Source organism: Lygodium microphyllum, chromosome 1, assembly GCF_053477565.2.
Source record: "Lygodium microphyllum isolate KBCC chromosome 1, Lygodium_microphyllum_v1.1.10, whole genome shotgun sequence".
Taxonomy (NCBI): Eukaryota; Viridiplantae; Streptophyta; class Polypodiopsida; order Schizaeales; family Lygodiaceae; genus Lygodium; species Lygodium microphyllum.
The window spans coordinates 10,413,173-10,440,155 of record NC_141135.1 but is presented as its reverse complement, the minus strand read 5'-3'; the positions used below and the strand labels follow the sequence as shown (position 1 = coordinate 10,440,155).

Here is a 26,983-nt window from a genome sequence, read left to right as displayed (position 1 = left end):
GCCCCCTTTTTTTCTTATCCCATTTCTCCTAATTTTTATTTTTTTCTTATCTCCCTTTTAAATTTTATCTTTTTCTTCTCTCCTCTCTCTTTTAAATTTTATATTCTCTCTCTCTCTCTCTCTTTCCCTCTCTCCTCTCTTCCTTCCTCTCTCTCACTCAAAATATTTAAATTTTAAAAATAATTTTCTATTTTCTCTTTTTTTCCAACTCTCTTCCTCTTTTCCTCTTTATTATTATTATTATTCTCTCTCTCTCTCCCCTCTCCTCTCCTTTCCTTCTCTCTCATTTTTTTTCTTCTCTTTAAATTTTTTTCTTTTCTCTTTCTTTTAAATTTTATCTTTCCTCTCTCTATAATTCTCTATGTATTCAAATTCTCTCTTTTTCTTCTTATTTTCTCTCTCTGTCTCTATCCCCTCTCTCTCATCTCTCATCTCTTTTCTTTTTTTTCCTCTCTCTCTCTCTTAAATTTTATATTTTCTCTCTCTATAATTTTATTTCTCACTACTCCCCCTCTCTCTCTCTCCCTTCCTCTCCTCTTTTTTCTTTTTTGCTATTTATATATTTCTCTCTCTCTCTCTCTCTCCTTATTTTAATTAAAAAGAAAATTTCTCTTTTTTTCTTTTTTTCTTTTCTATTTCTTTTAAATTTTATCTTTCCTTTCTCTATAATTCTCTCTTTATGTTCAAATTCTTTCTCTATAATTCTTCTTATTTTCTCTCATTTTCTTCTCTCTGTCTCTCTATCTCTCTCTTCTCTTTTCCTTTTTTCTTTCTTCTCTCTCCTTCTCTCTTATTTTATATTTTCTTTCTCTATAATTCTTTTTCTTTCTTTTAAATTTTATCTTTCCTCTCTATAATTCTCTCAATGTGTTTAAATTCTCTATTCTTATTCTTATTTTCTTCTCTCTGTCTCTCTCCTCTCTTTTCCTCTCTTTCTTTCTCTTAAATTTTATATTTTCTCTCTCTATAATTCTCTTTCTCTCAGTTCCCCCCTCTCTCTCTCCCTCCCTCTCTTCTTTTTTTTGCTCTTTCTCTCTCTCTCTCTCTCTCTCTCCTTATTTTAATTAAACAAAATGTTTACATTAAAAAGTTTAATCTAACAGAGAGAGAGAGAGAGAGAAAACCTAGGCCCTACGCATGAGAGAGAGGGGGAGGGGAAGAAGAAAAATGTTTAATTTAAAAAAACTACTCTCTTTCCCCTTTCTTCTCTTTCTCTCTCCGTCTTATTATTATTATTATTCTCTCTCTCTCTTTCTCTTTTATTCTATCTCCTTTTCAAAGTGTATGAAAAATTATGTTAAAAAACTTTAAATTAAAAGTTTTAAAAATATTTAATAAAAAATTCAAATTAAAAAGTTTAATTTAAAAGAAAGAGAGAGAGACTCTTGATTTAAAAAGAAGTTTGATTTAATTAAAGGAAAGAAAGAGAGAGAGAAAACCTAGGCTCCGCAATATTTTCAAAGGGGATGGGGAAAAGAAAAAGAGAGATTATAAGTGAGAGAGAGGGGAAAGGGATGGGAAAAAGAAAGAGAAAGATTTATAGCTAAAATAATATAGTAGTAAGATGCATCCACATATAGATAGATGCAAGGCCAAGAATGTACACAATACTACTACCTATACCATTCTTTCACTACTCGATTCTTACACAGAAAAAAGTTGCTACCATAAATTCCTAGTCTACTAGAGAAAACTCAGAGGAGGAGGAGAACTCAGAGACGAAGAATCCGCCTTCGTTCGCGTCTCGTCTCGTCGTCCGGCAGCGCGGCAGGCGGCCATGTCTGCGACTCCTAACGCGATGCGCCACAGGCTTCAGAAGGAGAGCGAGCTCAGGGTGGAGGTCGGCTGGGACTCCACCATCCGCCTGCAGGTCCTCGAAGGCACGGCTGAGATCTTCGGCACCGAGCTTCCCCCGCAGTTCAAGCTCACCTTCTCGGCCGGCCATAAGTTCGCAGTAAGTTCCGTCCCTTCTTGGTCTCTCGTTGAACTCGATTTACTGTCGAAAATTTCTTACATTTAGGGCTAGAAACATTTAAAACAATACATTGCTTTCCTAGGGGATGAGAGAGATTGTATGCATATACTTGCAACCATCAAACTACCCTTTCTCGTATAAGATGAGTTCAGGCAGTCAAGTGAGAGAATAATTGTGCTGTTAAGGAGGACAAGGTGACAAAAATTAAGCAAATAACGTTTGTTGGTAGTAGACACAAATACATTTAACTAAAAAATTTGGAGGTATTTCTAAAATCATATTCCATGTATTTGCCAACTTTATAACCAAATATTTTAAAAAATGTAAGGTTTGAAACCTCATTTCAAATTTGAAGGGCTGTTTTCCAAAGTTTTGTCATTCATCTTACATTAAACTTTGGTTTTTTGTGAACAATGGAACTTAGAAATATTAGAAATGCTTCACATAGTTATGGCCTTAATGCATCCTAGCAGTTATCAGGCTGTTGCAATGGCCATTCTAATTTCTGTTTCACTTGTGATTTGAATCATTCCTTGGTTCTGTCGGAAAGTTAAAATGACTATGTTTAGGTAAGAGGTTCTTTTGATTGGCCTGCCTGAGTGCTGTAGGTTTTCACGTGGAATGGAGCAACGATTGAAATAGAGGGGAATGCTGAAGCTTATGTTGCAGATGAGGTAATTATGTAGTGCCTCAAGCTGTTTTGGTCCATACAGAAACTGCTGTCTTTCTTTCCTTCTTGCAAGGAGTGCGTCCATTAATAGTTATTTTCACTCATGCTACAGCAAACATAACGTCTTTAGCACATAAAATATGAATGCTAGAAAGGGCCAGGAATGTCGCTGTTTGCCTCAAGTACAATAGAACGAGTAACAACTTTGCCAAATCTCTTTAGTAGGGAGTGGATTTTGGGCATTCCTTATTCTTGGACATGGGCACCTCCTTTTATTGCCATTGATTGTCTGTGAGTTGGTGATCAGTGTCCAGGGGCTAATGAAACTGTTAAATAACACCAAATAATGGAAAATTTCAAGCTCTGTTAATATGAAGATTCTGATAGCCTTTGGTTATATCAGCAAGAGTCTTTGCAGATTCCTTAATTCGTATTTTTAGACAGGCAATAGATAATTTCAAATGAAGTATAATGCAGCCAATGCATGCCATCTGTATTGCACAAAAAAAAGGAAAAAATTGGGCTATTTATGTTTCTTTTGATGAGATACTGACCCCCACAACACAGGACTCCTTTGTGGGCTTGATGACATTGAGGGTTGCAGACACCAATGGTGAGCTATGTGAATGTGCATGCGATATTAGATCGCAGGCGCACTCGGGCTCGAGATGCTGCTGCCTCGGTTACATCTACTGCACCACTGATGTTACCCCCAGCAAAGAGGAGTGAAGCTTTAGCTCAATCACAGGTTTGCTTTCTGGAAACTATTTTTTAGATCCTGTTATATTAATGGTTAGACCTTTCAGATTCAAAAAGGTAGAATTTAGTTGTTTATTGGCCAAGTTGCAACAAGGTGATCTATTTACAACTCTGCTTGCAGGGACCACGAGTGATTGTTGTGGGACCTAGTGACTCTGGAAAGGGGAGCCTCACAAGGATGCTCTTGGGATGGGCTGCTAGGCAGGGCTGGAAACCAACCTTTGTAGATTTAGATATAGGACAAGGTTCTGTCACTGTTCCGGGTACTTTGGCAGCAACACCAATTGAACTCCCTATCGATCCTGTTGAGGGATTTCCAACAGATGTTCCACTTGTCTACTTCTATGGACATATCAATCCAAGGTCAGAATCTTATGCCTAAGGGTTTTGTCAAAATCTTGGAGCATCCATTCCTGAGTTGGAACCAGTTACAATTTAATAGCTTTTATCAAATTCATGTGCAGTGCTAATACAGACTCATATAAGGTATTGGTGAAAGAACTTGCCCGTACTTTGGAGATTCAGTTTGCGGCAAATGTTGAAGCTCGAGCTGCTGGCATGGTGATCAATACAATGGGCTGGGTTGAAGGCGTTGGTTTTGAGGTACTTTCTTTTTCCTCATTAGTTAAACTGCAGTATTTTGGGGGTGGGTTTTATGTGTTGTAACTTGTCTGTACTGGTGTTGTTTGTATGTAAACTAAAGTGCGTTATTATAACAGGTTCAGAAATGTGTCGGCCTGGCAACTCAGGGTAGGGTTTATGAGGCTCATTCTTTGTCAGGCATGATCAGGACCCCTTAGTTCTTTATCTCTAGTAGTTGCATATTTCATTTCTAGTTCCTCTTGTGGTGTGGTCAGATTCAATACAAGGAAATGTTCTGAGTGACTTGAATCAATACTTGATAGCTGGGTTTGCATGTAATGTGGGATGCCCAACATAGCCATCATTAGAGATCCTCATGATTCATTGGGTTCCACCACAAATACGCTGGAATAGTAGATCTCATCTCACTATGCAATTCTAAAGACATCATACTCTGGGAATGTAGGTTGTATAGAAATGGCTGGAAATGCTTTGTTCTAGTTGTTTTGAGAAGGTTACTGTTGTTGGCAGGTGATTGTTATAGAGCTGTTCGATTTATGTATACTTTGAAACAATGTGGATGCATGCAAGGGTAAAGGCTGCTGACTGTGAACTCAGGCTGCATTCCACCCCTCAAATCAATCTTGCACTCTCATGTGCTCTGAATCCTCAAAGATGCCTTGCTGCCCTGTCCATGATAGACTCACTATCTGCCACAATCAATCCTCAAACAGCCATGTTAAGTTGTGGACTCTCCTGCTCATGCTTCTTGAGCCATATGCATGTTATTCGTTCACACTGTTGCTATTGTGGCCTAAAGATGATGTGGATCCACGATCAATTGATCAGTCATGCATGCAAATGAATTGCTACCCAATTGCTTGCAAACTTGCACAACCATTGTTGCCTAGCGTGGCTTGGAACAAGTGTTGCTTGCTCACCACATGACTACCCATGTCATTAGTGTTAGCATATTAGTCAGTTCATGCAAGACTCTATGCATGAGCATTGGTTGGGTACACTAGTTTGATTAGTTGGTGTCTGATTTATTTGCCCCAGATTGTGGTCGACTGGGCATTTTTGTGTTGGACAACTAGATTATTTTATTATTTATCAGCTGGCCAACTTTCTACTGATTATGGTTTATTTATTGGCCATTGCTCTCTCCTCGTTAGTCATTCATTCATCATCAGAATACTTACAGGTTCTGTTGGATAGAGAGAGTCAATGCCAGTGCATACACAGCTGGTGACTCACTTTGTACTTGTATCGTCTCTTGTGTTGGTATATGGATTCCATTTCCCAAGCATTCTTTTGAGTTTTCTTTGCAGTCTCTTTTCTTGCTTGTGTTGTGCAGTCCACTACAGCAGATTCATACACTTCCATTGCTGCATCCATTTCTAACATGATGTTAGATGTCCGTGTTTGGTCCTGAGTTGCTGTTTTCTACTGCTGCAGGTCTGCCATCACGTCCTACTGTTAGCCTGCTCTTTATCATTCTCAGTCTGTCATCTCCTGGTTGTGAGCTCCTGTCAGAGTCTGACAGGAGACAGAGGAGCTCTGTCAGTTCGTTTAGTGGCTGTCCTTGTCAGTCTGCAGCCTCTGGGAGTCATACGGCCCATACTGGGCTGTTATTCTGCAGTCGGCCCAGTTTTTGGGCAGGTTGGCCAGATCTGGCCAAAGTCGGCCAGATCTGGCTGGTCGGCCAAATCTGGCCAGGTCGGCCAGATTTGGCAGGTCGGCCAGTTTACTGGCCTGGGGGCTATATATAGCAGCCCCCCCAGTCATTCCAGCATTGTACTCTGCAGGTTCAGCACTGTCTCCGTCATCTCCGTCTCCGGCATTGGTGCTGCCATTGCTTCCAGTCTGTTCTGGTGCCCTCACTGGCGCTCCGGGCTGCGTGCAGGGACTGCTCTGTCCATTTCAGTGTATTCAGCATTCATCTCAGTCAGTGCAGACTTTCTTCCTTCATTCTCTGCTTTCTCTCTCCTCTCCTCTGTGTTCGTGTTCTTCTTCCGTTGCGCACTCTCACATGGTATCATCGCCTGATTGAGAGCACGGAGGACATACCCTCAGGAGTGAGATACCTTACTGCTGCTGCCATCTGATCAACAATTGCCAGGCAACTTCTTCAGGAGGCCTTCCAGCCTGCGTTTTCCTGTCCACGCTGTCTGCAGAGGCTGCCACGTCATCCACGATGCAGAAACCCTGCGTTTTCCACCAGGCTGTCCCTCCTGCTGGGCGACCTCTCTACAGGCTGCGTTTTGCTGTTCTGCTGGTCGTTTCCACTCCAGGCGGCACATTTCCTGCTGGCGACTTCTTTCCGGGCTGTTTCCTGGTGCTGGTGGTCTCTTTTCTGGTGATCGTCATCAGTTATCTTTGCGTTTTGCAGATCCAGGTGTTTGTAGGCATTCTCTGCCTGCGTCTTGGTGGTTGGTGACCACATTGCTGGTCATATTTCGACATCGGCACAACTTTCTTTGGTATTTTGCAGATTGGAAGATGTCTTACCAGTTTTCAGGCTTTGATGACTCAGAGGATGAACTTCCCTCTCATCATTCCTTTGAGCGGAGGCGGGATTATCGTGAGGTTCGACGTCGGGAAGAACCTCCTCGCACTCGTCCTTCTTCAGTCCATACATCTTAGAGGGTTCCATCTACCGCGAAGGTTTCTTCCGTGAAGACTGCTTCAGATGTGCGGATGCCTTCCTTGATTCCCTCTATTCAGGTGCCGATTCTCCCTTCCTTTCCGAAGGAAGATAAGTTGGATGGTTCCAACTACTCCCTCTGGTCATGCAAGGTGGCCTGCAACCTCTTCACATTTGACCTTTGGGAGCTTGTTTCTTCACCCATCGACCGTCCCCCTGTGGATTCGTCCGATGGCACCTCTATGGACCGTGCAGCCTTATGGGATAGGCTCAACTCTCGAGCCCGTTCCTTTCTTTTTAGTCTCCATGATTCCGTTCTTGTACATGTTCACAGGTTACAAACCGCGGCGGAAGTGTGGAAGAAGCTTGCGTCTTTGTATCAGCACAAGACATTTGCCCACAAGATTTCCTTGGAGAAGAAGTTGCGGATGCTCAGTCTTGATGATTCTCCTTCCATGAAGGAGCACATCATGAAGATGGAGGATATGCAAGGCGAGTTAGCCTCTCTTGGTCGTCTGATATCGTCTGAGGATATGGCGATGATTCTGTTGACTCAGCTGCCATCACCCCGATATGATGTCTTCTATACCAACCTCATCACCTCGAGGACCCATGAGTCACTCCTATGGGAGGAGCTTTCCCCGCTTGTCTTGGAGCATGACGAGCGACTCAAAGAGGTGGGAGCCAGTGGCTCCACCAAGGCATTTACGGCCGGCACAGGTGGCGGCAAGAAGAAGAAACAAAAGAAGGAGAAGGCCAAGGACAAGGAGGAGGACAAGAAGGATGCGAAGGAGAAGAAGCCCAAGTGTCCCCATTGTGGGAAGGGCACTCATCCCGAGGAGAAGTGTTGGCAGAAGTATCCCCATTTGAAGCCTAAGGAGAAGGACTCGAAGGCGGCCCCAGCCACAATAGAATCTGCGTTTGTGCATGTCTTTGTTGAGGAGGATACAGCCCTAGCTTCTACCACACAGGAGAAGCCTTGGCTTGTCGACAGTGGAGCATCTTCACATATGACCTTCCGTCAGGATTGGCTTCAGGATCTTCGTTCCAGAGGGGGTACCGTCACCATTGGTGACAATTCTACAGTCCCTGTTCGAGGCGTGGGGACTTTACCTATGTTTTCTGACAGGCGGTCTTCCTCTGCCAGAGTTCTCTATGTCCCTGATTTGGGTTTTAACCTATTATCTGTGCATGGCCTTACTCAGTTAGGTGCCCGAGTCATTTTTACACAGGATGCAGTCACAGTGGAGGATGCTTCTACAGGTGATGCTCTTTGGACAGGTACACAGGAGGGTGGGCTTTATACGCTCACAGCCTTGGCTGCGCGGACTTCCCATGAGCTTGGGCTGCTTTGGCATGCTCGGTATGGTCATTTGAACCTCGATTCTCTTCGCCAGGCTTCTAGGAGGAAGATAGTGGAGGGACTTCCTATTTCCCTTCTCTTCACACTTTGTGCCCTAGCTGCTTGAGGGGCAAGTAGCACAGGCAGCCTCACCCTCAGGTTGCTTCTAGGAGGGCTACTTCTCCGCTTGAGTTGGTTCACACCGACCTTTGCGGACCTATGGGCACGGCCTCCCTTGGGAAGGCCAGGTATTTGATGCTGATTGTGGACGACTTTAGTCGTTATGTGTGGCCTTATTTCTTGGAGTACAAGAGCGAGGCGTACTCCCGTTTCTGTGAGTGGCAGGTGTTTGTGGAGACCCAAACAACTTCCAAGGTTCGTGGCGTTCGAGCTGATCACGGTGGCGAGTTCACTTCTCACCTTTTCTCTCAGTTTAGCAGGGATCATGGTATTCGGGTGGAGTATTCCCATCCGAACACACCATCAGAGAATGGTGTGGTGGAGCATGCGAATCGGACCATGGTGGAGATGGCCCGATCTATGCTGGAGCATAGGAGTCTTCCTCATTTCCTTTGGGGTGAGGCGGTGGCTACAGCGGTGCATATTCGCAACCGCTCTCCGACTTCGGCGTTACAGGACATGACTCCGTATGAGGCTTTCTTTGGGAAGAAGCCTTCCATGTCCCATTTTCGCATCTTTGGGTGCGACGCTTTTGTCCATGTGGACAAGAAGAAGAGGAAGACGAAGTTCGACTCTAAGTCGAGAAAGCTTATCTTCATTGGTTATAGCACGACCACGAAGGGATATCTGCTCTACGACCCGACGACGCGGAAGGTTGAGGTGAGCAGGGATGTGATCTTTGATGAGGCTTCGGCCTCTGAGGATCCGATTGATGGTTCCATTACGGATGTTTCTTCGTCATCGACGGACCTCCCCCCACCTTCTCTACCTTCACTTCCTTCCAGGATACCCCTTAGCACCCCCCCCTATTCCTCCTCCTTCGGCTTCCCTTTTCCCTTTGGTGGATGTGACTCCGTCTTCTACAAGCTCTTCCACCGCCACTTCGGGATCTTCACGGGATACACAGCCTTCTTCTGATGCGGAGGATCTACCTTCACTCGGTGAGGAGGAGTCCCTCTCCGATTTGGGTGCTTTGCAGGTTCCGGAGACCCCCCGGTCTCCCTCACAGCAGCAGGAGTCTCTCAGGATTCCTTTATGGTATCGCCGGCTCATGCAGGATTCAGGTGTTACTCACTTTCCTGCTTCTTCTACAGGTCCACGTCGATTAGCGCGATTACAGGCCCAGCGGGATAGTTCACTATGTGTGAACTATGCTCTTATGTCACAGATTCTTCAGGATTCCGAGCCTTCCATTGTGGAGGAGGCTCTTGCACAGGATATTTGGAGACAGGCTATGCAGGCCGAGCTCGATTCCATCGAGCGAAACCATACGTGGGAGCTTGTTCCGCGTCCCGCGAAACGGAAGGTGATAGGTGTGAAATGGGTCTTTAAGACCAAGTATCTTGCAGATGGCTCCTTGGACAAGCATAAGGCTAGGCTTGTTGCCAAGGGTTTTGCACAGCGTGCAGGCTTGGACTACTTCGAGACTTTTGCTCCTACAGCCAGGATGTCCACCATTCGAGTTCTTTTGGCTCTTGCTGCTCACCACCGTTGGCCTGTTTATCAGATGGACGTCAAGTTTGCTTTTTTGAATGGCGTTCTTGAGGAGGAGATTTATGTTTCACAGCCTCCTGGTTTTCTTGTGCAGGGGAAGGAGGATCATGTCTACAGGGTGCGGAAGGCTTTTTATGGCTTGAAGCAGGCTCCTCGTGCTTGGTACCAGCGGATTGACCGGTTCTTTCTACAGAGTGGCTTTGCGCGCTCCGCTTATGATCCCAACCTCTACTTACGGGTTGTGGATTCTCTTTCAGTGTTCCTTATCTTGTATGTGGATGATCTTATCATTACAGGGAGCAACACTCAGCAGGTGGAGCATACACGGTCCATTCTTCAGCAGGAGTTTGACATGACGGATCTAGGGATCCTTCACTTCTTTCTAGGCCTGGAGATCTATCAGATGGCACAGGGCATTTTTATCTCGCAGCACAGGTACATCTCCGAGCTTCTTTCGGAGTTTGATCTGGCTGAGTGTCGGCCTATCTCATGCCCCATGGACCCCGAGTCCAAGCTTTTGACAGTTGGAGTTCCCCTTCCAGATCCCACCCGTTACAGGTGCCTTGTCGGCTCTCTTATCTGGCTGCTTCACACTCCGCCGGATATCTCTTTTGTGGTGGCTTTATTGTCTTCTTTTATGCAGACTCCTACGCAGGATCACTGGCAGGCAGCCTTGCGGGCTCTTCGCTATTTACAGGGGACTCGATCCTTCGGGATCATGTATGGAGATGGGATTACCCTTTCCGGATGGAGTGATTCTGATTGGGCAGGTGATGTGGATTCGAGACGATCCACTACAGGTTATGCTTTCACCCTTGGATCCGGTGCTGTCTCTTGGAGCAGCAAGAAGCAGCCTACTGTGGCCCTTTCTTTCACAGAGGCTGAGTATTGGGCCCTATGTTCGACCGCTATGGAGGCAGTTTGGCTCCGGCGCTTACTGGCGGAGATTGGCTTTTCCCCGACCGGCGCGTGGATAGCCAGAGTGCTCTTGCTCTGGCCAAGAACCCGGTGTTTCATGCTCGCACGAAGCACATTGAGGTTCAGTATCACTATGTTCGAGAGCGGATCGTGGATTCGGAGCTGGTGGTGGTCTATTGTCCTACGGCGGCCAATCCAGCTGATCTCTTTACGAAGCCTTTGCCTCAGGCTTCTTTGCTTCATCACATGCGGTTCTTGGGTCTTCAGACTCTCCCAGGATCTGAGAGGGGTTGTTAGCCTGCTCTTTATCATTCTCAGTCTGTCATCTCCTGGTTGTGAGCTCCTGTCAGAGTCTGACAGGAGACAGAGGAGCTCTGTCAGTTCGTTTAGTGGCTGTCCTTGTCAGTCTGCAGCCTTTGGGAGTCATACAGCCCATACTGGGCTGTTATTCTGCAGTCGGCCCAGTTTTTGGGCAGGTTGGCCAGATCTGGCCAAAGTCGGCCAGATCTGGCTGGTCGGCCAGGTCGGCCAGATTTGGCAGGTCGGCCAGTTTACTGGCCTGGGGGCTATATATAGCAGCCCCCCCAGTCATTCCAGCATTGTACTCTGCAGGTTCAGCACTGTCTCCGTCATCTCCGTCTCCGGCATTGGTGCTGCCATTGCTTCCAGTCTGTTCTGGTGCCCTCACTGACGCTCCGGGCTGCGTGCAGGGACTGCTCTGTCCATTTCAGTGTATTCAGCATTCATCTCAGTTTTCTCCTCTGTGTTCGTGTTCTTCTTCCGTTGCGCACTCTCACACCTATTGCTGCTACTGATCTTTCTCTGTCTGTTGCTGTCAAGGCGACTTGTTTCTGGACAAAACTGGCCTGTTTCCAGCCAGTTTGTGTTTTCAATTTTTGCATTGCTTTATTACTGTGCTGCTGCATTAAATGCCTGTGGTGTCTACATTTTGACTTCAGCTGTTTGCATTATCAGCATTTATTGCTTGTGTAGGTTGGGCAATAGTATATTCAGGTCCTGTTGGCTATTGTCCTTGTGATTGATCTTCTTCTAGTTGTGTTTAATCAGATTTTGCCCTTTTGTAGTAGTTGTTTTGTGATCAGCTGTCTTCTACACACCGTGTGAACTCCTGACTAATGCAGTTTGTGCTATCTTTTGCTTGCACTCTCTTTACATCTTTTCTTTTCTTCATCTTCACTTCTTTTATCCTCTCCAAATGGCACTTCCTTGTTACTCAACTGACGATAAGCTTCATGGTGCTAATTACTAATTGGAAGTGTTGTCACGAAAGCTTGGTTTCTGTAAACGTGCTAATGGTATGTGTTTTCAGGAGCTATTGTGCATCGTGAGTTTCCAACTCCTCTTCTAGATGATTGGAATCGTGACAACTACAAGGGGCAATTCTTACTTGGGATATAGATGATGCCTATGCTTAATTTGCTCTTTTGAGGTACGTTTCTAAAGAGGTCCTTTCAGTGGTTACCTCCCATAGAACTGTGGGAGAAGTTATAGATGTTGTACGAGGCTCCATCAACCATGCAACTTTATGATTAGCTCTAGCAAATGAAGTTTGAGCTGAAGGATACTATGTAGTCTTTTCTACGTGTTACACAAGTGAGAATAAGCTTTAACACGTAGTTTGCCCTTCTAGACGCTCATCTAGTGGGGATTCTTCTCTATAAGCTCCTTTTCAAGTTTGATTATAGTTGCTAGGGAATGCACTTCCTACACATATGAAATGTTAGAAATGTCTAGGTGTTTCAGAAACATAAGAAATGACTGAATTGAAATACGTCCTTGACAGTTACAATCAACCCAATTTTACATGTCGGATCAAATTTTTCTTTTTGACTTGTTAAAAGGTGACTTAATAGAGACATGGATTTGAAGTTTAAACACATTTAGTAGCGATTTTCATAATTTAGTGACGTGTCACATGGGTTTAGAGACATGGATTGTTATTGCTATTTTTAATGATTGTAGTTTTTATATTGAGCAATTTTTAAACTATGGTATTATAAATTTTTTATACTTATGAAACCTGGATAATGAATCTTGGACTATATATATAGTGTATGTAAATTATCAATCTATTGATTGTTCATATCAATTTTCTATTTAATGCTAAATCATGCTCAACATATGTTTTGTTGTGGCCCATGGGACTTGAAGAATATTTATATGTAATGAAATTTTCATAATTTTCATATCGAATGAAATCCATTTTTTATGTTTTAGAAAACTTGTATAAAACCTTTGAAACTTGTTTAATATCTCTCATTTTTGAAATCCTTGGCAACTATAAGTTTGATGGATTAGCTAATGCTCTATGGGCCTAGATATCATCAACAATAATGAGCTTTGCACATATGTTGTCTATGTTGTTTAAGCCTGATGTATCCTTGAGGTTATAGGAAGACTTTTGTAAAACTAGCATTTTTTCTTAGATAGGGTGGTAATCACTTGATTATTAACTAATTATAGCAAGTAATAAAATTCAAATGAATTGAAATATAATAATTATCACTTAATCTTGGATAATGGACACCTTGTTTGCTCTAAAAATTGGTGTTCCTTGTGATATTTTTAAAACTTATATTACTAAAGGTTAAAGTACATTGCAATATAACCTAATCTCCTTCATTCTTCAATACATCTTGTTGTGCATAACAACCAACAAGCTTTCAAAATCAAATTTCCCTCTAGATTTGGTACACCGATCTACTAACCATCCAAGAAGGGCGAAATCTCTACTCAGGATTGGCCATCCGTAAGTGAAAATTGGCATAGAGTATACTCCATTGCATTCATACTTATTCTCTTCGGTGTCAGATATGTCTACTATTTCGGATTCTGTTAATGATGATTTTCCTTCTCCTATTGGTATGGATGATTTTCATGATGAAGGATGTATGTAAACCAATTTTTGGTTTATGAGTAATGAGAAAGACAGATATTTTTTATAAACTCAAGACTAGGTAAGCAATTGAAACAAGAAACTGTGAGAACTCCTTTCTTTTCTTTTCCTTCCAACAATTTTGTTTTCAAAGGTCAAAATGGCATAACAGGTAGGACCTAATCTCTTCTCAGTTGAGTGGTATTCCACCTTTTTCTCACACACTTCCGGATCATTGTAGCTTGGGTGTTCCCCTCAGTCTCTCCCAAGTGTGGATTAGTTGGTGCCACAGTTTGCCTCTATGGTATTACCTAGTGGACCCTCCGGTCATTATACTGTGTCCCAACCGCCATTTGGATAGGGCTTACGTGTCCCAGTGTCTCCGCCTCCATCGACACCTAATGGAAACATTCATATTTTAGTGTCTCCGCATCAATCAACACTCGTTAAACACTCATAGTCTATTTCTGCCTACCCACCTCTTTCCTCCTTATCAAACACCTCCACCATCACCACCACTACCATTTTATCCTTCACATCCATTTTATCTCACATTCTCGACACCTCACGGTCATAGTACGGGGGAGTTTTGGAAACGGGAGAAACGAAAATAGGAAAAACCAGAGTTTTAGAGTTTCGATTAAATTTTGGAAACGGGGAAATGGCATTTTTGGTTGTTCACTAAAAAAAATATAGTAATATGTGGGTACGTAAATATATCAATGCCTAAAACAACATGTATTCAAATTTCATACAAAACTTTGAGTCTTCATATCATATGATTAAAATCATGATTTATTGCACATTTTACGAGTTACGAGTCACGACTCACGAGTGAAGATTGAGGAGTTAAGACCGAAGACTCAATGGTTGAAACTTAAGACAACTTAACACAATTAAGACTCAATTTTCAAAATATAAGGCAACAAAATGAATTAGAATTTATGACTTATGAATAATCTATGATGATATGATCTAAACTTTAAAGAGGAGTGAAGACTGACATTAAGAACAATGGATTAAGAATCAAGATACATAATAAGTGGGATCAAGATACAATGATAGTAACTATGTTATGTGAATAATCTATTATCTGTCAAAACTCCAAAGTCCAGTGAGGCTATAAGTATGAACATCAATGAACAACTGACAACTCTAGTCTGGACTTTGCACTGCTAAATTGATGCCTGTATATCACGAGTCATCCAAACTCTAAGGATTTGTGCACTATCTCCTCGTCTGACTCCGAGGTCCCTGATCGAGAAGTTGATGAAGTAGCCTCAGTCTCATCCTCAGACTCTGGCTTTGATTCTGCCTGTGATGCACGACTACGTGTGGCCCTCACTCTAACCCTCCTTTGTGCACGAGTCTCAATGCACCGGTGCCGATAGCTCCTCATAGAGCATGTAGTAGATATTCCGCTCCCGTGGTATCCGTGGAATGTTACGCACCTTCTCTATATTAATCTTGTCAACATTCACCTGTAAAGGTGAACGAGAGAAAGATATATGATATGAGAGGAGATTCAATATGTTCAATGTTCAAACTTCATACATATCACAATTTACAATTCAACTTCCAAGCAAATTAGCAATGTCAAGTGTCAAGGACTCAAGGTTAAAAAGTTAATTATACATAATACTAATCATTATCAATTTATATGTGAAGGCTCGGGAAACAGAGCGGTCCTCCCAAGAAGCTGGAGATTGCAATGGCAAAACACTAAATGCTCCAATTGGGTAGTTGTGAGCTTGTTTCTCTTTTTGGTATGGAAGAGGGCCCATATGCTCCAGTTCCTCTCAGCAGGCCCTGAACTATAATCTTGCGAGAGGACCCGAATGGCAATGCGTTTCTATTCAAATAAGGGATTGAGGTTAAGTAATTGGCAATTGCTAATATGCATGTCGCAAAATCAACATTTGAGTGGGCAATAGATTACAGAACTTGTTACCTAGGTTGCATAATGCATTAGATAATCAAGATTCAAAATATATAAGTCACCAGTCACATACCAAAGTAGGAGCACAATTGCCGTATTTCTCCCAACAAGAGACATGTTGAAGCTGTTTTTCTGGAAGAAATGAAGAGAATGATTGCGAAATGCTAGCAAATCATCCTCTACTCTTCTTATCATATCTATATCATTCCCTATGAGGTGTCTCATGTTCTCCATGAAGCCCTTTCTAACTCCTCGCTAGTGTATTGCTCCTCGCTACGCCAAAGAGGATGCAAGATATCTACGACAGTATGGATTGGTTTATGGAACCAATCCCATTGTGCATTCACACTGCACGAATCTCATCAACCCTATAGATAAAATATGTTAAAAACTTGGGAGTTAGAATAATGATCAATCATCAAGGGGTCGTTAATACTAAATAATTACATGTGTAAAAGTTAAACAAAAACTTACTTGTCTTGGGACAAAAAGTTATTGCGAAGCAAGGCCTTGCTAATTTTATCCATATACTCATTTAGAATCCCCAAAGTACTCCCCTCCATATTAGTGATGCGCAATACGGTGTAAATAGGAGTGAGACCTTTCACCAATGCCTCTGACTCAAACCACCAACTCTCTTTTGAAATATTGCGCCTAAAAGCAAGAGCATTTGAAGACTCTCTCTCACTCCATGTGAGCCATTCCTAGCATGTAATGATCCGTATCAAATTTGGACGGACCTGTATCAACCTTTCCAATAGAATAAACATATAAGCAAATCGAGTGGTGGAGGGCTTCAATAGCTCAAGTGTGCTATTGGCTTGAAACATGCATGTGACGGATGGCCTCTTCTTCACAAATCTTACCATGCTTATTGCTGTCTTGAAAATGTCATCTACCCAATATATTTGCCCAACATCTTCAATAAGCAAGTCAAGGCAATGGGATGCACATGGAGTTCATACTATGCTAGGAATCTTCTCCTCAAGCATACGTCCCATAGACACACAATTGCTTCCATTATTTGTCACCACCTGCACCACATTTTGGACTCCTATGTTCATGATAACTTGTTGCATGTGCTCCCTAATGAAAGCTCTTGTGATGGTATGACCTGAGGTAGAGGCATCGATGACCTTAATGAACATGGTACCTTTACATGAAGACACCAAGATATTGTAAACATTCCTTCGGTGCATATCTGACCATCCATCACATAATATTGTGCATCCATATTTCATCCATGTCTCCTTCAAGGGCTCCAATTGAGCCTTTATGGATGCTTTTTCCTTTTGAAGCTCCCATGTGTGTAATGCATCTGCGGATGGACCTTTCCACTCACACCCTATGTGGCTTACTGCCCTGATTGTCTTCTTCCATTGGTGTGTAGTGGCGACATTGAAAGGGATAGCACACCGAATAAATGTGTGTGAGTTCCTTAGTTGCCTCTACAATTGCTTGCCTCTGAAATCTTGTATGGACACTTGTACCATGCAAGGAGCCCTTTTGCCCACCACCACTAGAAGATGGCAACATGGTCCTTTTTGCACTTGGACCCGATACGGATATGGATACACTTCTTTTTCATAGGCCACTGACACCTCCAATTTGGCTAGTGCCACTAGGCCCACTAGCCTCTCTTTGCCCCACTTGTGGTGTTGATTCATCCTCTTCTAGCTCAATACCCATACGCTTTCGGCGCCAAAGATGGAATCTTACTATTACTTTAGCTGGCACATTTGCGCAAGGCCGGATGTCTTTGTTGGGAATGCAAGCGAAGTGGTCTTTCATGCACGTTACACTCCCCGATTTCTCCAATCCACAATAGTTGCACCGCCACTTATTTGATCCGCCAGAGCCCTCATATCCCTTGATTGGAGTGACGTGCCTTCAATATGGGTCCAGTGCCATGATATGATTAGCCTTTAGGAGTCAGGACCTAGGTAATGGATCAAAGAAGAGGAGAAGAAGAAAAAAGAAGAAGAAGAAGAAAAAGAAGAAGGAGAAGAAGAAAGAAGAAGAAGAAGAAGAATGAGAAGAAGAAAGAAGAAAGAAGAAAGAAGAAGAATAAGAAGAAGAAGAAGAAGGAGAAGGAGAAGGAGAAGTCTGAAGGAGAAGGAGAAGAAGAAGAGCTTAGAGAAAGAGGAAGAAGAAGGGGAAGGGGAAGGGAAAGAGAAAGAAGAAGAGAAAGAGGAGGCGGGGGCTGGCTGTTGCATGTCCGAGGAGGAGGAGGGCTGAGGTGAGACTTGAGAGCTGCGCGAGCGACACGAAGTGGGGAAGGAGAATCACGAATGAGTTTCGGCGCTGGATAACCACGCGAAATGGGGCCGTGCCGCAGGATCACAAAACGGCGTGCTCTCGTTTTCATCTCGGTCTGAAACGGCCGGTCCGTTTCGGACATGCCAAAATGCTGTTTCGGGGTATATAGCTCACGGTTCTACCTTATCTTTCGCTAAGCATACATTCAATGATAAGAATCGTTTTAATGGGTCAAGCTTTATAACTTGGTCGAACTTGATGAGATATGCCATTGACTCACAGAACCTATGGGATCCGATCTTGCACTTGTTGCATACAAGGTCATCTGCTCATGAAAGGCTAGGAATGTCTTTGCTATTGTCGAGTTGACGTAGGGCTTGCCAACAGGAACTATTGCTTTTACACATGCAGTTATGACACTTCTTGGGCTGATCGAGCATTTAGCTCTACTGAGGATGCGGACACTTGGTTTTTTGATAGTCTTCTAAGCACATCACATCTCGCAGAGATTTATTTGCTTCTGTTGGTGCAACTCCAGTTAGCAAGTTTGTACAGAGTGCCAACAATGCATCATACCCTGTTAGAGGTATTGGGGAGATTGAGCTCACAGCCATTGATGGCTCTATTCTCCGCCTACAGGATGCTTTGTTTGTGCCCAGTATTAAGGAGAATCTGCTCTCTATTTCTTCTTTGGCACGTCATGATTGCAGGTCACATTTGATGATGATAGATACATGGTGAGAGACAAGAAACACATGACTTTGGTCTTGACTGGCACGCTATGTCATGGGTTATATGAGTTGGATGCTCTTTCAGTTGATCAGTGTCGAATAAATCTTGACCATGAGCTTTAGAACTTCAAAATCTCCGGCCAGGATGACTTGAAAGTCAAGTTGACTGAGTATCGGCGTTTACTTGCCAAATTTTCTACTATAGGGACTCCTAAGTCCTCTGACAATCAGGTCACATTGTTTCTTAACAAGTTGCTGCGTAAATACTTTGATTTTGTGCAGCAAGTATTTTCTTTGTCCAATTGACCCATATTTTATGAATTTAAGTGTCAGCTATTGCGTTATGCACGGCTATTTGATCAGTTTTATATGAATAATTTGTTAGAGAGAGCTCTTGTTGCTCATTCTTAGAAGGTGTAGCAAGGGAAGGGCAAACAAAATCAAACTTCAAATCAAAATCAAAATAAAAAATAAGCAAGGAAATCACAAGAAAACTTCTAGTCTCAACTCAAACACGGATGACAGAATGTACCCAAGAAGAATAGGTGTTGTAAACATTGTCAAAAGGCTGGCCATTTTGATGACAAGTGTCGATCAAAGGCAAGAGACACAGTACTAAAACCCAAGTCACAAACCCCCGCCCCTTAGTCGGGCAATCCCCCTTGGGGGAGGCAGGGTGATGGCAAGGGGTAGTGGAAAGGTCAGACTCACACTGCCACTAGTCAGCCATCTCAGTTGACAACGTTATTAGCTCTAGAGGGCTTGCTTGACAGGTTTGCAGAGGCCCACATCGTCTCTGTAGAGACATCCAATGCGTGTCTCATCCACATCTGTGAGTTGCCTCCCGACAAGGTTACTGCAAAGGCCCACTAGTTGTCACAGCCAAGCACATTAGGACCTGTTTGGATTGTGGATTGGAGCTACACATCACATGACTCCTATAGAGGATATCTTTCATACTTTAGCCCTTGCAGTCGAGTGGGTCCGCGTAGGAAACAACTCTTTGGTCAAGATTGAGGCTCAAGGTTACGTCAGTTTTATTATTGACAAGGGTGCGAATCTAGCTTCGCTAGACAATGTATACTATGTCCTTGAGCTTGGGGTGAACTTGTTATCTGTTCAACAGCTTTGCAAGTTTGGCGAGTACTTTTCTTTACATTGATCACAATCGATGCCCTTGACTCTTGGACTAGTTTAGTGATTGCTCGTAGTAAGGCACAACCTAATGACCTATGCCACGACCCATTTTCTTACCAAGCCGACAATCGAGGGCTTGGTATTTCATAGCTTCTATGCATTAGCCACATCTTGGGAGCCTACGAACAATGAGCGTCTTTGGCATTCTTGCCTAGGGCATCTTAGCTATGACTCTCTTTATGAGTTGTCTCGTTGTGAGATGGTTGAGGGCCTTCCTCGCCTGAAGCTAGCTTGAGATGTCTGTAAAGCATGTCAGTTTGGGAAGTAGCACCGTATTTCCTCTGCAGTCTACACATAGAGCTATGTCGCCTCTTAGATTGATTCACATTGATCTCGGTGGGCCAACATTCAGTGCTACCTTGAACAGCGCGTTGTACTTCTTTTGATAGTGGATGATCATTTGAGATATATGTGGGTGTACTTTCTCAAGCATAAGTTCGATGCTTTCACATATTTCTCTGCTTGGGTATTGCTGGTTCATAACCAAACGAGTTGTCGTGTTGGTTGCACGAGGAGTGATAGCTGTGGTGAGTTCATCTTCCATGAGTTTCTACAATAGCATGGCATCTCTTGCCAGCTTACCTCTACCAACTTCCTCTCTCAGAATGGAGTCGTAGAGTGTAGGAACCGGACAGTTATGGAAATGACATGTGGGTAACATCTTTGGTTAATTCATACTAGGCCAGACTTGGCTTACTTAGTCAGCATTCTCAGTCAATATTTCACAGCACCTAGGATGTCACATTGGATTGCCTGTCTTCGGGTGTTGCGTTATTTACTTTGTACTTATTCTTATGGCCTCACTTATGGTTCTGGTTTATGTTTGTAGGGGTACATTGATTTTGATTGGGTAGGAGATCCTGACACTTGGCGTTTCCATGGCGGCCACTGTTGAGAAACCCTTCACTTGTAGTTTGTGTTTTGTTTTGTGTTTTGCGTTTTGTTTAGTGTTTCACAGTGGACAGTTCCAAAAAGGGGCTGGGCGTCCATAGTGGGGCACCACCCTAGACAACAGGCACCCTTCCTTTGGGTGTCACCCTAGACAGTCTCTTGCCTATTTATAGGTTGTCTCTGTCACTCATTCTTTACAGCTGATTCATTTAGTCCGTCTCCTCTTCTCTCCAGGCTCTCCACTGCCCTCATACTCCTCCAAGAGGACATTGCAGTTTGTTGTTCGTGGCTGTCTTCATCATCTTCCTTGTGCTACGACACCCTTGTTCCCTTGTATCACATTCACTACATGATTCAGATCTTCATCTCTTCTTTTTCTGTTGCATTACCTTACCTAGTGGTTGCTCTCCCTTGCACTTGCTGTTTTTTGCTTGCGTTTTAGCTTGTTGACAGCTAGCGGCTCCTCCCAGTAAGCCGATGGCTCCTCCTTTGTTGTTGGCGGCTCAGCCAATTTGCTGGTGGTTGTTCTCTGCAACCTGGCGGCTCCTTCTAATCTGCTGGAACTTGCGTTTTTAGTCGGTAGCTCCTTCTCAACCGGCGGCTCCTTCCTTCAGTTGGCAGCTCCACCGTACTGTTGTACCTTGCATTTTTCTACTGGCATTTTTGCCCAGTCGGCTGGCAGCTCAGCCTGGTCTGCTGGCCGCACTTGACTATTGATGGCATTCCAACACCTACTTCTGTTTCTGAAAACCGTGTATACAACTGGTGGCTCTTCCAAGTTAGTCAGCGGCTACTCTTGACTATAGGTTGCAACCTCTTACTGCTGGTAGCATCCTCCTTCCACTGGTAGTCCAATTCTAGCCCTTCCACTATCCTTTCACCCCTTGAGATGGACATTGCGATCAGTGCTTTGCACTGCCCTCACACCCCTTGAGACGGACATTGTGGTTCATGGTTTATGGCTGATCTCTTTCATCTCTTCCTTCTTCAACAAGGCACATTGGTACCCATGGCTTCTTTACCAATAGATGACCCGTCTACTAGGTGCTCCTATTGTGGCATCATCGGACACACCACCGATGCTTGTGGACTTTGACCTTTGCTCCCCACCCCCCCAAAGTATGTGTCTCCAACCCGGCACTACCTGTGCCACCTCTTCTTTTTGGGCCATAGAGATCATTTTGTATTGACTATCAGAGTACTATGCTTAAGGCAATAAGACGCATCCGATGCGCATTAAGTCCTTTCGAGCACATGAAGGATCGATTGGCACTATGATCTCTTGGAGATCGTTGCAATGCCAACGACAGTCTTCTCTCACCTATTTTCGAGTACAGTGGCTACCACAACCTGCGGTTTTGCAATCTGCTCCATTAAGAGACAATGATCCTTTCGGAGATTGTTGCAATGCCAACGACAGTCTTCTCTCACCTATTTTCGGGTACAGTGGCTACCACAACCCGCTGTTCTGCAATCTGCTCCATTAAGAGACAATAATTGTTTGATACCGTCTCCTCGTCAGTTCGCTCCTTTGAGAGACAGTGGCTGCTTGACTCTTTTCCTTTTCTTCGGCTTCTCAGTCCACTCCATTGAGCAATAGTGATTGTTGCGCACTCATTGCTCAGTCTTAGTCCCACCCTTCTCCATTCTCATCTACTCAGGTTCGAGAGGCCACTTTTGGGAGCTCTTCACCACCCCAAATACCTTCTTCAACATGATCGGCGGCACTTTCTGTCAGAAGTGGAGTAGCGGTGGAAGCATAAACATGTGCTGAAATAAACTGCTGAAACGCAAGACAAAAAGAGAAAGAAAGAACATGATACAGATGAGAACTCATATGTATGCACGGGAAATGGAATCCATATATCTGAACACGAGACAGTTGCATACAACAATGAGTCACTGGCTGCGTGGGCACTGGCACTGGCTCCTCTCTCCACAGAGTCTGCAGATGGTGAAGTTACTGACTGAGGAGGAGCCACTGAGTATAAATAGGCTGAAAAGTGGGGAGCAATAAATGCTGGTCGGCCAGCATTAATGCTGGCCGACTGGTGCATAAAATGCTCCACTGGCATAAAATGCCACAGCAGAAAAAAACCTAAAATACCTAATAAAAATGCCCAGCCCAGATCAAGCTCAGACTCACACATGAGCTGACAAATACTCTGCTAACACCCTCTCTCAGATCATGGGTGATCTGATACAATACAATAGTACAATGAAAAGGAATCAGAAACTATACAACATACAACCACCAAGTAGAACCATGGATACCCAAGCAGTGGGTGATCAAGCCACCACCAAGGTGCCTCGGAGAGAACCTGATGTCGATGTCGATCGTACCAAACACTTGAAAATAGAGAAGATCATAGCATGTCTCTGTGTCTGTTACCAATGTCTCGCAGTAGCATACAAGACCATCCTGTCAAAAAATGCCCCTGAACATAGGTGACTGGATGCCCCGCCTTTGGCCAGACCGCCAAAGTGTCCCCTCATGTGAGCTCCAGACGAAAGCCTCCTGCTCTCTGTCAGATAACTAGCTCATCATGAACCTGGATGTCAACCCCAGCTCCAGGATTTGATTCCGCCAGACTGAAGTCGATGCGTCAGGGACGTTCCTCTCTGGAACCTGTGCACCTGTATAAAAGTATAGATGAGGCGCGGCTGCCCCATCTGAACACCCGCTCACACTCCCTCTCTGGCACAAGAGAGTCATGAGGGATGACCTCATTACCACCACTAGAAAGCAGTCGAGGAAGGGGCCACCAAGCCCTTCCCGAGATTCGAAGAAAAGGATCCCTTCCGTGCCTTGGACTTCACCTTGGTCGGAGGATCTGAGTTGGAGTCTGATGAAGGAGAGGACTCATCGGTAGAGTCAACAGCCCGCTTCGTCTTCTGCTGCTCCTTCCTGGAAGCCGCTAACATCTTGCAGTCCTTCCACAAATGTCCCTTCTTGCCACAGTGGTAACACTGGGCCTTCGACTTCTTCTTCTCGTCACCCCTCTCCGAAGCTACATAAGCCTCGTCTCCATAATGTGCCGGAAGCCGCCCCTGTAATCTCAAGGATGTCTCATGCTCAAGAAGCATCGAGGTCATATGGGTAAAACTGACAGGAGTCGATGATGTCTGCGCCCGCAAAGCATTGGCCACTCCATCAAACTCCGGGGGGAGCTTGTAGAGGACCGTCCCGACGAGATGCGCTTGGGGAAGTGCAGATTGCATGTGCCGAAGCTGGTCCTGTACCTGCGTAACATGAAGAAGAAAAGAGTGAATAGTATCTTTCGGCTCAAACTTCATCTGCTGGAGCTGGCCATAAAGTGTGACTGCCCGCATGGTGGAAGGTGCCTCGTACATCTGCTGCAACTTCTGCCATACTTCAGGAGATGTCCTACAGGAGGTAACCGCCGGTAAGACCGCTTTAGAAATACACCGAAGCAACGCTGAGTAAGCATGGGCATCGTCCGAGTCCCATGTGAGCACCGCTTCCTCATGGTTGTCCTCATCAAAGTCTTCAGGAAGAGAAAAAGGACGGAGAGGTCGAGGAATAGCTCCACAGACGATGTACCATAACCGCTTCTGCACAAACCAAGCTTTCATGACAGCACTCCATGTGAGATAATCAGGTCCATGTAACTTATCATCAGTGGAAGTGCACGGAGGAGCCATATGGAGAGGATAAGAAGAGAAGTAGAGAAGAGATGGAATTTAGAGAGGAAACACAGCCAAAACACAAGCACGGACTGCAGAAAATGAGAGTTCACATGCAATATAACCCAAAATCTGATCAATAGAAGACAAAATCTGCTGCAGAATGTCAAAAAATCAGTCAAAAACTGCCAAAAACAGCAAAAACGGCCTGAATTAACAGTCACCCAGCCACGAGAGATGCTGAATCAGCAAAAACGCAGACTGTAAACTGCAGAAAAACAGGTAGAAAACTGTCGCCAGCAGCTGCTGATGGAAAACGCAGGAAGCAGAGGGTGCGTAGGCAGTAGGCGATGGCAAAACTGCAGAAATCGCAGGCTGAAACAGCCCCAAAACAGGTCGCCTGGCTGCTACAGCAGTCGCCTGGCTGCTACAGCAGTCGCCTGATCAGCAGGGGTACAAAACAGTCCTGAGATCAGCAAGAAAACACAGCAGGAGCACAGATCTTGAAATCTGATACCATGTCAGAAGTGGAGCAGCGGTGGAAGCATAAACATGTGCTGAAATAAACTGCTGAAACGCAAGACAAAAAGAGAAAAAAAGAACACGATACAGATGAGAACTCAGATGTATGCACGGGAAATGGAATCCATATATTTGAACACGAGACAGTCGCATACAACAGTGAGTTACTGGCTGCGTGGGCACCGGCACTGGCTCCTCTCTCCACAGAGTCTGCAGATGGTGAAGTTACTGACTGAGGAGGAGCCACTGAGTATAAATAGGCTGAAAAGTGGGGAGCAATAAATGTTGGTCGGCAAGCATTAATGCTGGCCGACTGGTGCATAAAATGCTCCACTAGCATAAAATGCCACACCAGAAAAAAACCTAAAATACCTAATAAAAATGCCCAGCCCAGATCAAGCTTAGACTCACACATGAGCTGACAAATACTCTGCTAACACTTTCTTCGTCTTTAGACATTTCGGAGTTCGTGATCCATGAATTTTTGGATTCCCTATCTATCTCAGCGGAGGATCCAGAGAGGGATGATCTTTCTTTGTCCTCCGAGGGGGCATCTACATCTATTGCGACTCTAGAGAGGGCTCCTATTTCTCCAGTTTCAAAGGGGATTCCCACCCACTGCTCAGTCCTTTGTACACCTTGGCAGAGGTCTTTTACCTTCTTCTACCCTTGGATGGGGTGGCTTCCTTCTAGCGGTCATCTCATCTATTGATACCTAGGATCTCGACGATCTACCTAGATCGGGGCCTTGGAGGTTTAGCTGCGATTGGTGACAAGACCTTCGTATTCATTTTCGCATGGATGCATGGAGCTTGTAGTTTCTTTCCGAGTTGAGTTTCGGATTCTCCAGTTCACTTTCTCTATTGTTCTTTATTGTAGGTTATCTTTCAGGTGGAAATCTTGGATCTTAGGATTCTCTATATCTTCTTCATTCTCTTCTTTTTGCCTTTGTGCCTTGGTCAATATGGAGCCAACTCTGGAGATCAAGTACGGGCATATCCTTATGGTTCTCGACACCTCACAAAGTCTGACATTCCTTCTATGCATTATATATTTTCATCATCTTTATACTAGGACGCTTGGGCAAGTGAATAATTTTTCCATGAGGGACAATGTCGAAGTGGCACTTGCTGCATGAGCATTCTTTAGCTTGTAGTATTGCATCTCTACCTCTCTTTTTTCTTTTTTTTATTTTTTGGGCTTGAGAGGGGGTGTCGAGAAACCCTTCACATACAATTTGCATTTTGTGTTTAGGGTTTTACAGTGGATAGTCCCAAAAATAGGTTGGGCGTCCACAGTGGAGCACCACCCTAGATAGCCAGTGCCCTCCCTCCGAGTACCACCCTAGATAGTCTCTTGCCTATTTATAGATGTATGTCATCTTTTGACAGCTACCTCTTCACCTTGGGTATAGCTCCCATTTTGGTCCAATCGTAAGCAAGAGACGGTGGTGGCTTCTACAGCTGAGGCCAAGTATCAGTCTCTCTTCGATGGCACTACCGAGGCCATCTACCTGAGAAGCTTATTAGCGGCGCTTCACTTCCCTTGTGACTCTCCTATCGTTGTCTACTGTGATAACCAAAGTGCCATTGTTCTTGCCCTTGCCCTTGCGGACAATCTGATCATCACACCACGGATGCGGCATGTGGGAGTCCACTTTTACTTTTCCAGAGAGTAGGTTGAGCTAGGCACTATTCGCCTAGAGTTCGTGCCTCCATTAGATAATTTTATAGGCATTTTGACCAAAGCAGTCAACCGGTCGATTCTTCAGTATCTTCTACGAAGGATAGGCTTGGGTACACCCTTCCCTACTTCTTCAGATTGACGGGGAGAGGATGCTTCTCTCTTGCTTTCCCTTCCAGTTTGAGAGGGGGCGATTATTTCTCTTGATAGTGACAGTGATTATGCTTACAGTTTTTAGACATTCATTCATTCATTTATTCTTATTGTACTTGTGGAATTTTGTAACTTCATCCGTACTGCCAAGATGTCATGATTGTAAAAGGGCACTTAGACAAGTGAATAATTTCCCTGCGAGGGCACTGTCCAAGTTGCACCATTGCATTGCATTTTGTGTGAGCATGACATCTTGCTTCTCCCTTTGTATTATCCCATGCATTGGCATTCTGTTCATGTAAACATGCATTTGTGCACATTTATCCCTTTTTGGTCTTTTGGAGTGGTTGACTCTGGATCGGCTATATTCGTGGCATTGCACATGGCAGTCTCCAAGGCAGTTCTCACTAGCTTGCTTGCTTCACATCTTTGCTATATTTGTGTCACCCACACCCTAGCCATTTTCCTTCTTCACCGACATCCAGTAATGGTAGGGA

General features: G+C 44.2%; 1 protein-coding gene across 3 annotated transcripts in view; it reads left to right on the top strand.

Annotated features, from left to right (window-relative positions):
• The first annotated feature begins 1,603 nt into the window (after positions 1 to 1,603).
• CLPS3 (CLP-similar protein 3) overlaps positions 1,604 to 26,983 on the top strand; it is a 28,670-nt gene continuing 3,290 nt past the window's right edge. For 2 of the 3 annotated variants that reach the window (XM_087668759.1, XM_087668714.1), the window contains exons 1-5: positions 1,604 to 1,954; positions 2,584 to 2,649; positions 3,250 to 3,393; positions 3,526 to 3,767; positions 3,869 to 4,007. In XM_087668759.1, coding sequence (XP_087524885.1) covers positions 1,778 to 1,954; positions 2,584 to 2,649; positions 3,250 to 3,393; positions 3,526 to 3,767; positions 3,869 to 4,007 — 768 coding nt within the window. In that variant the 5' untranslated portion in view covers positions 1,604 to 1,777. Of the gene's footprint in view, positions 1,955 to 2,583; positions 2,650 to 3,212; positions 3,394 to 3,525; positions 3,768 to 3,868; positions 4,008 to 26,983 lie in introns of all 3 variants that reach the window. The other variant, XM_087668847.1, reaches the window with a different exon arrangement.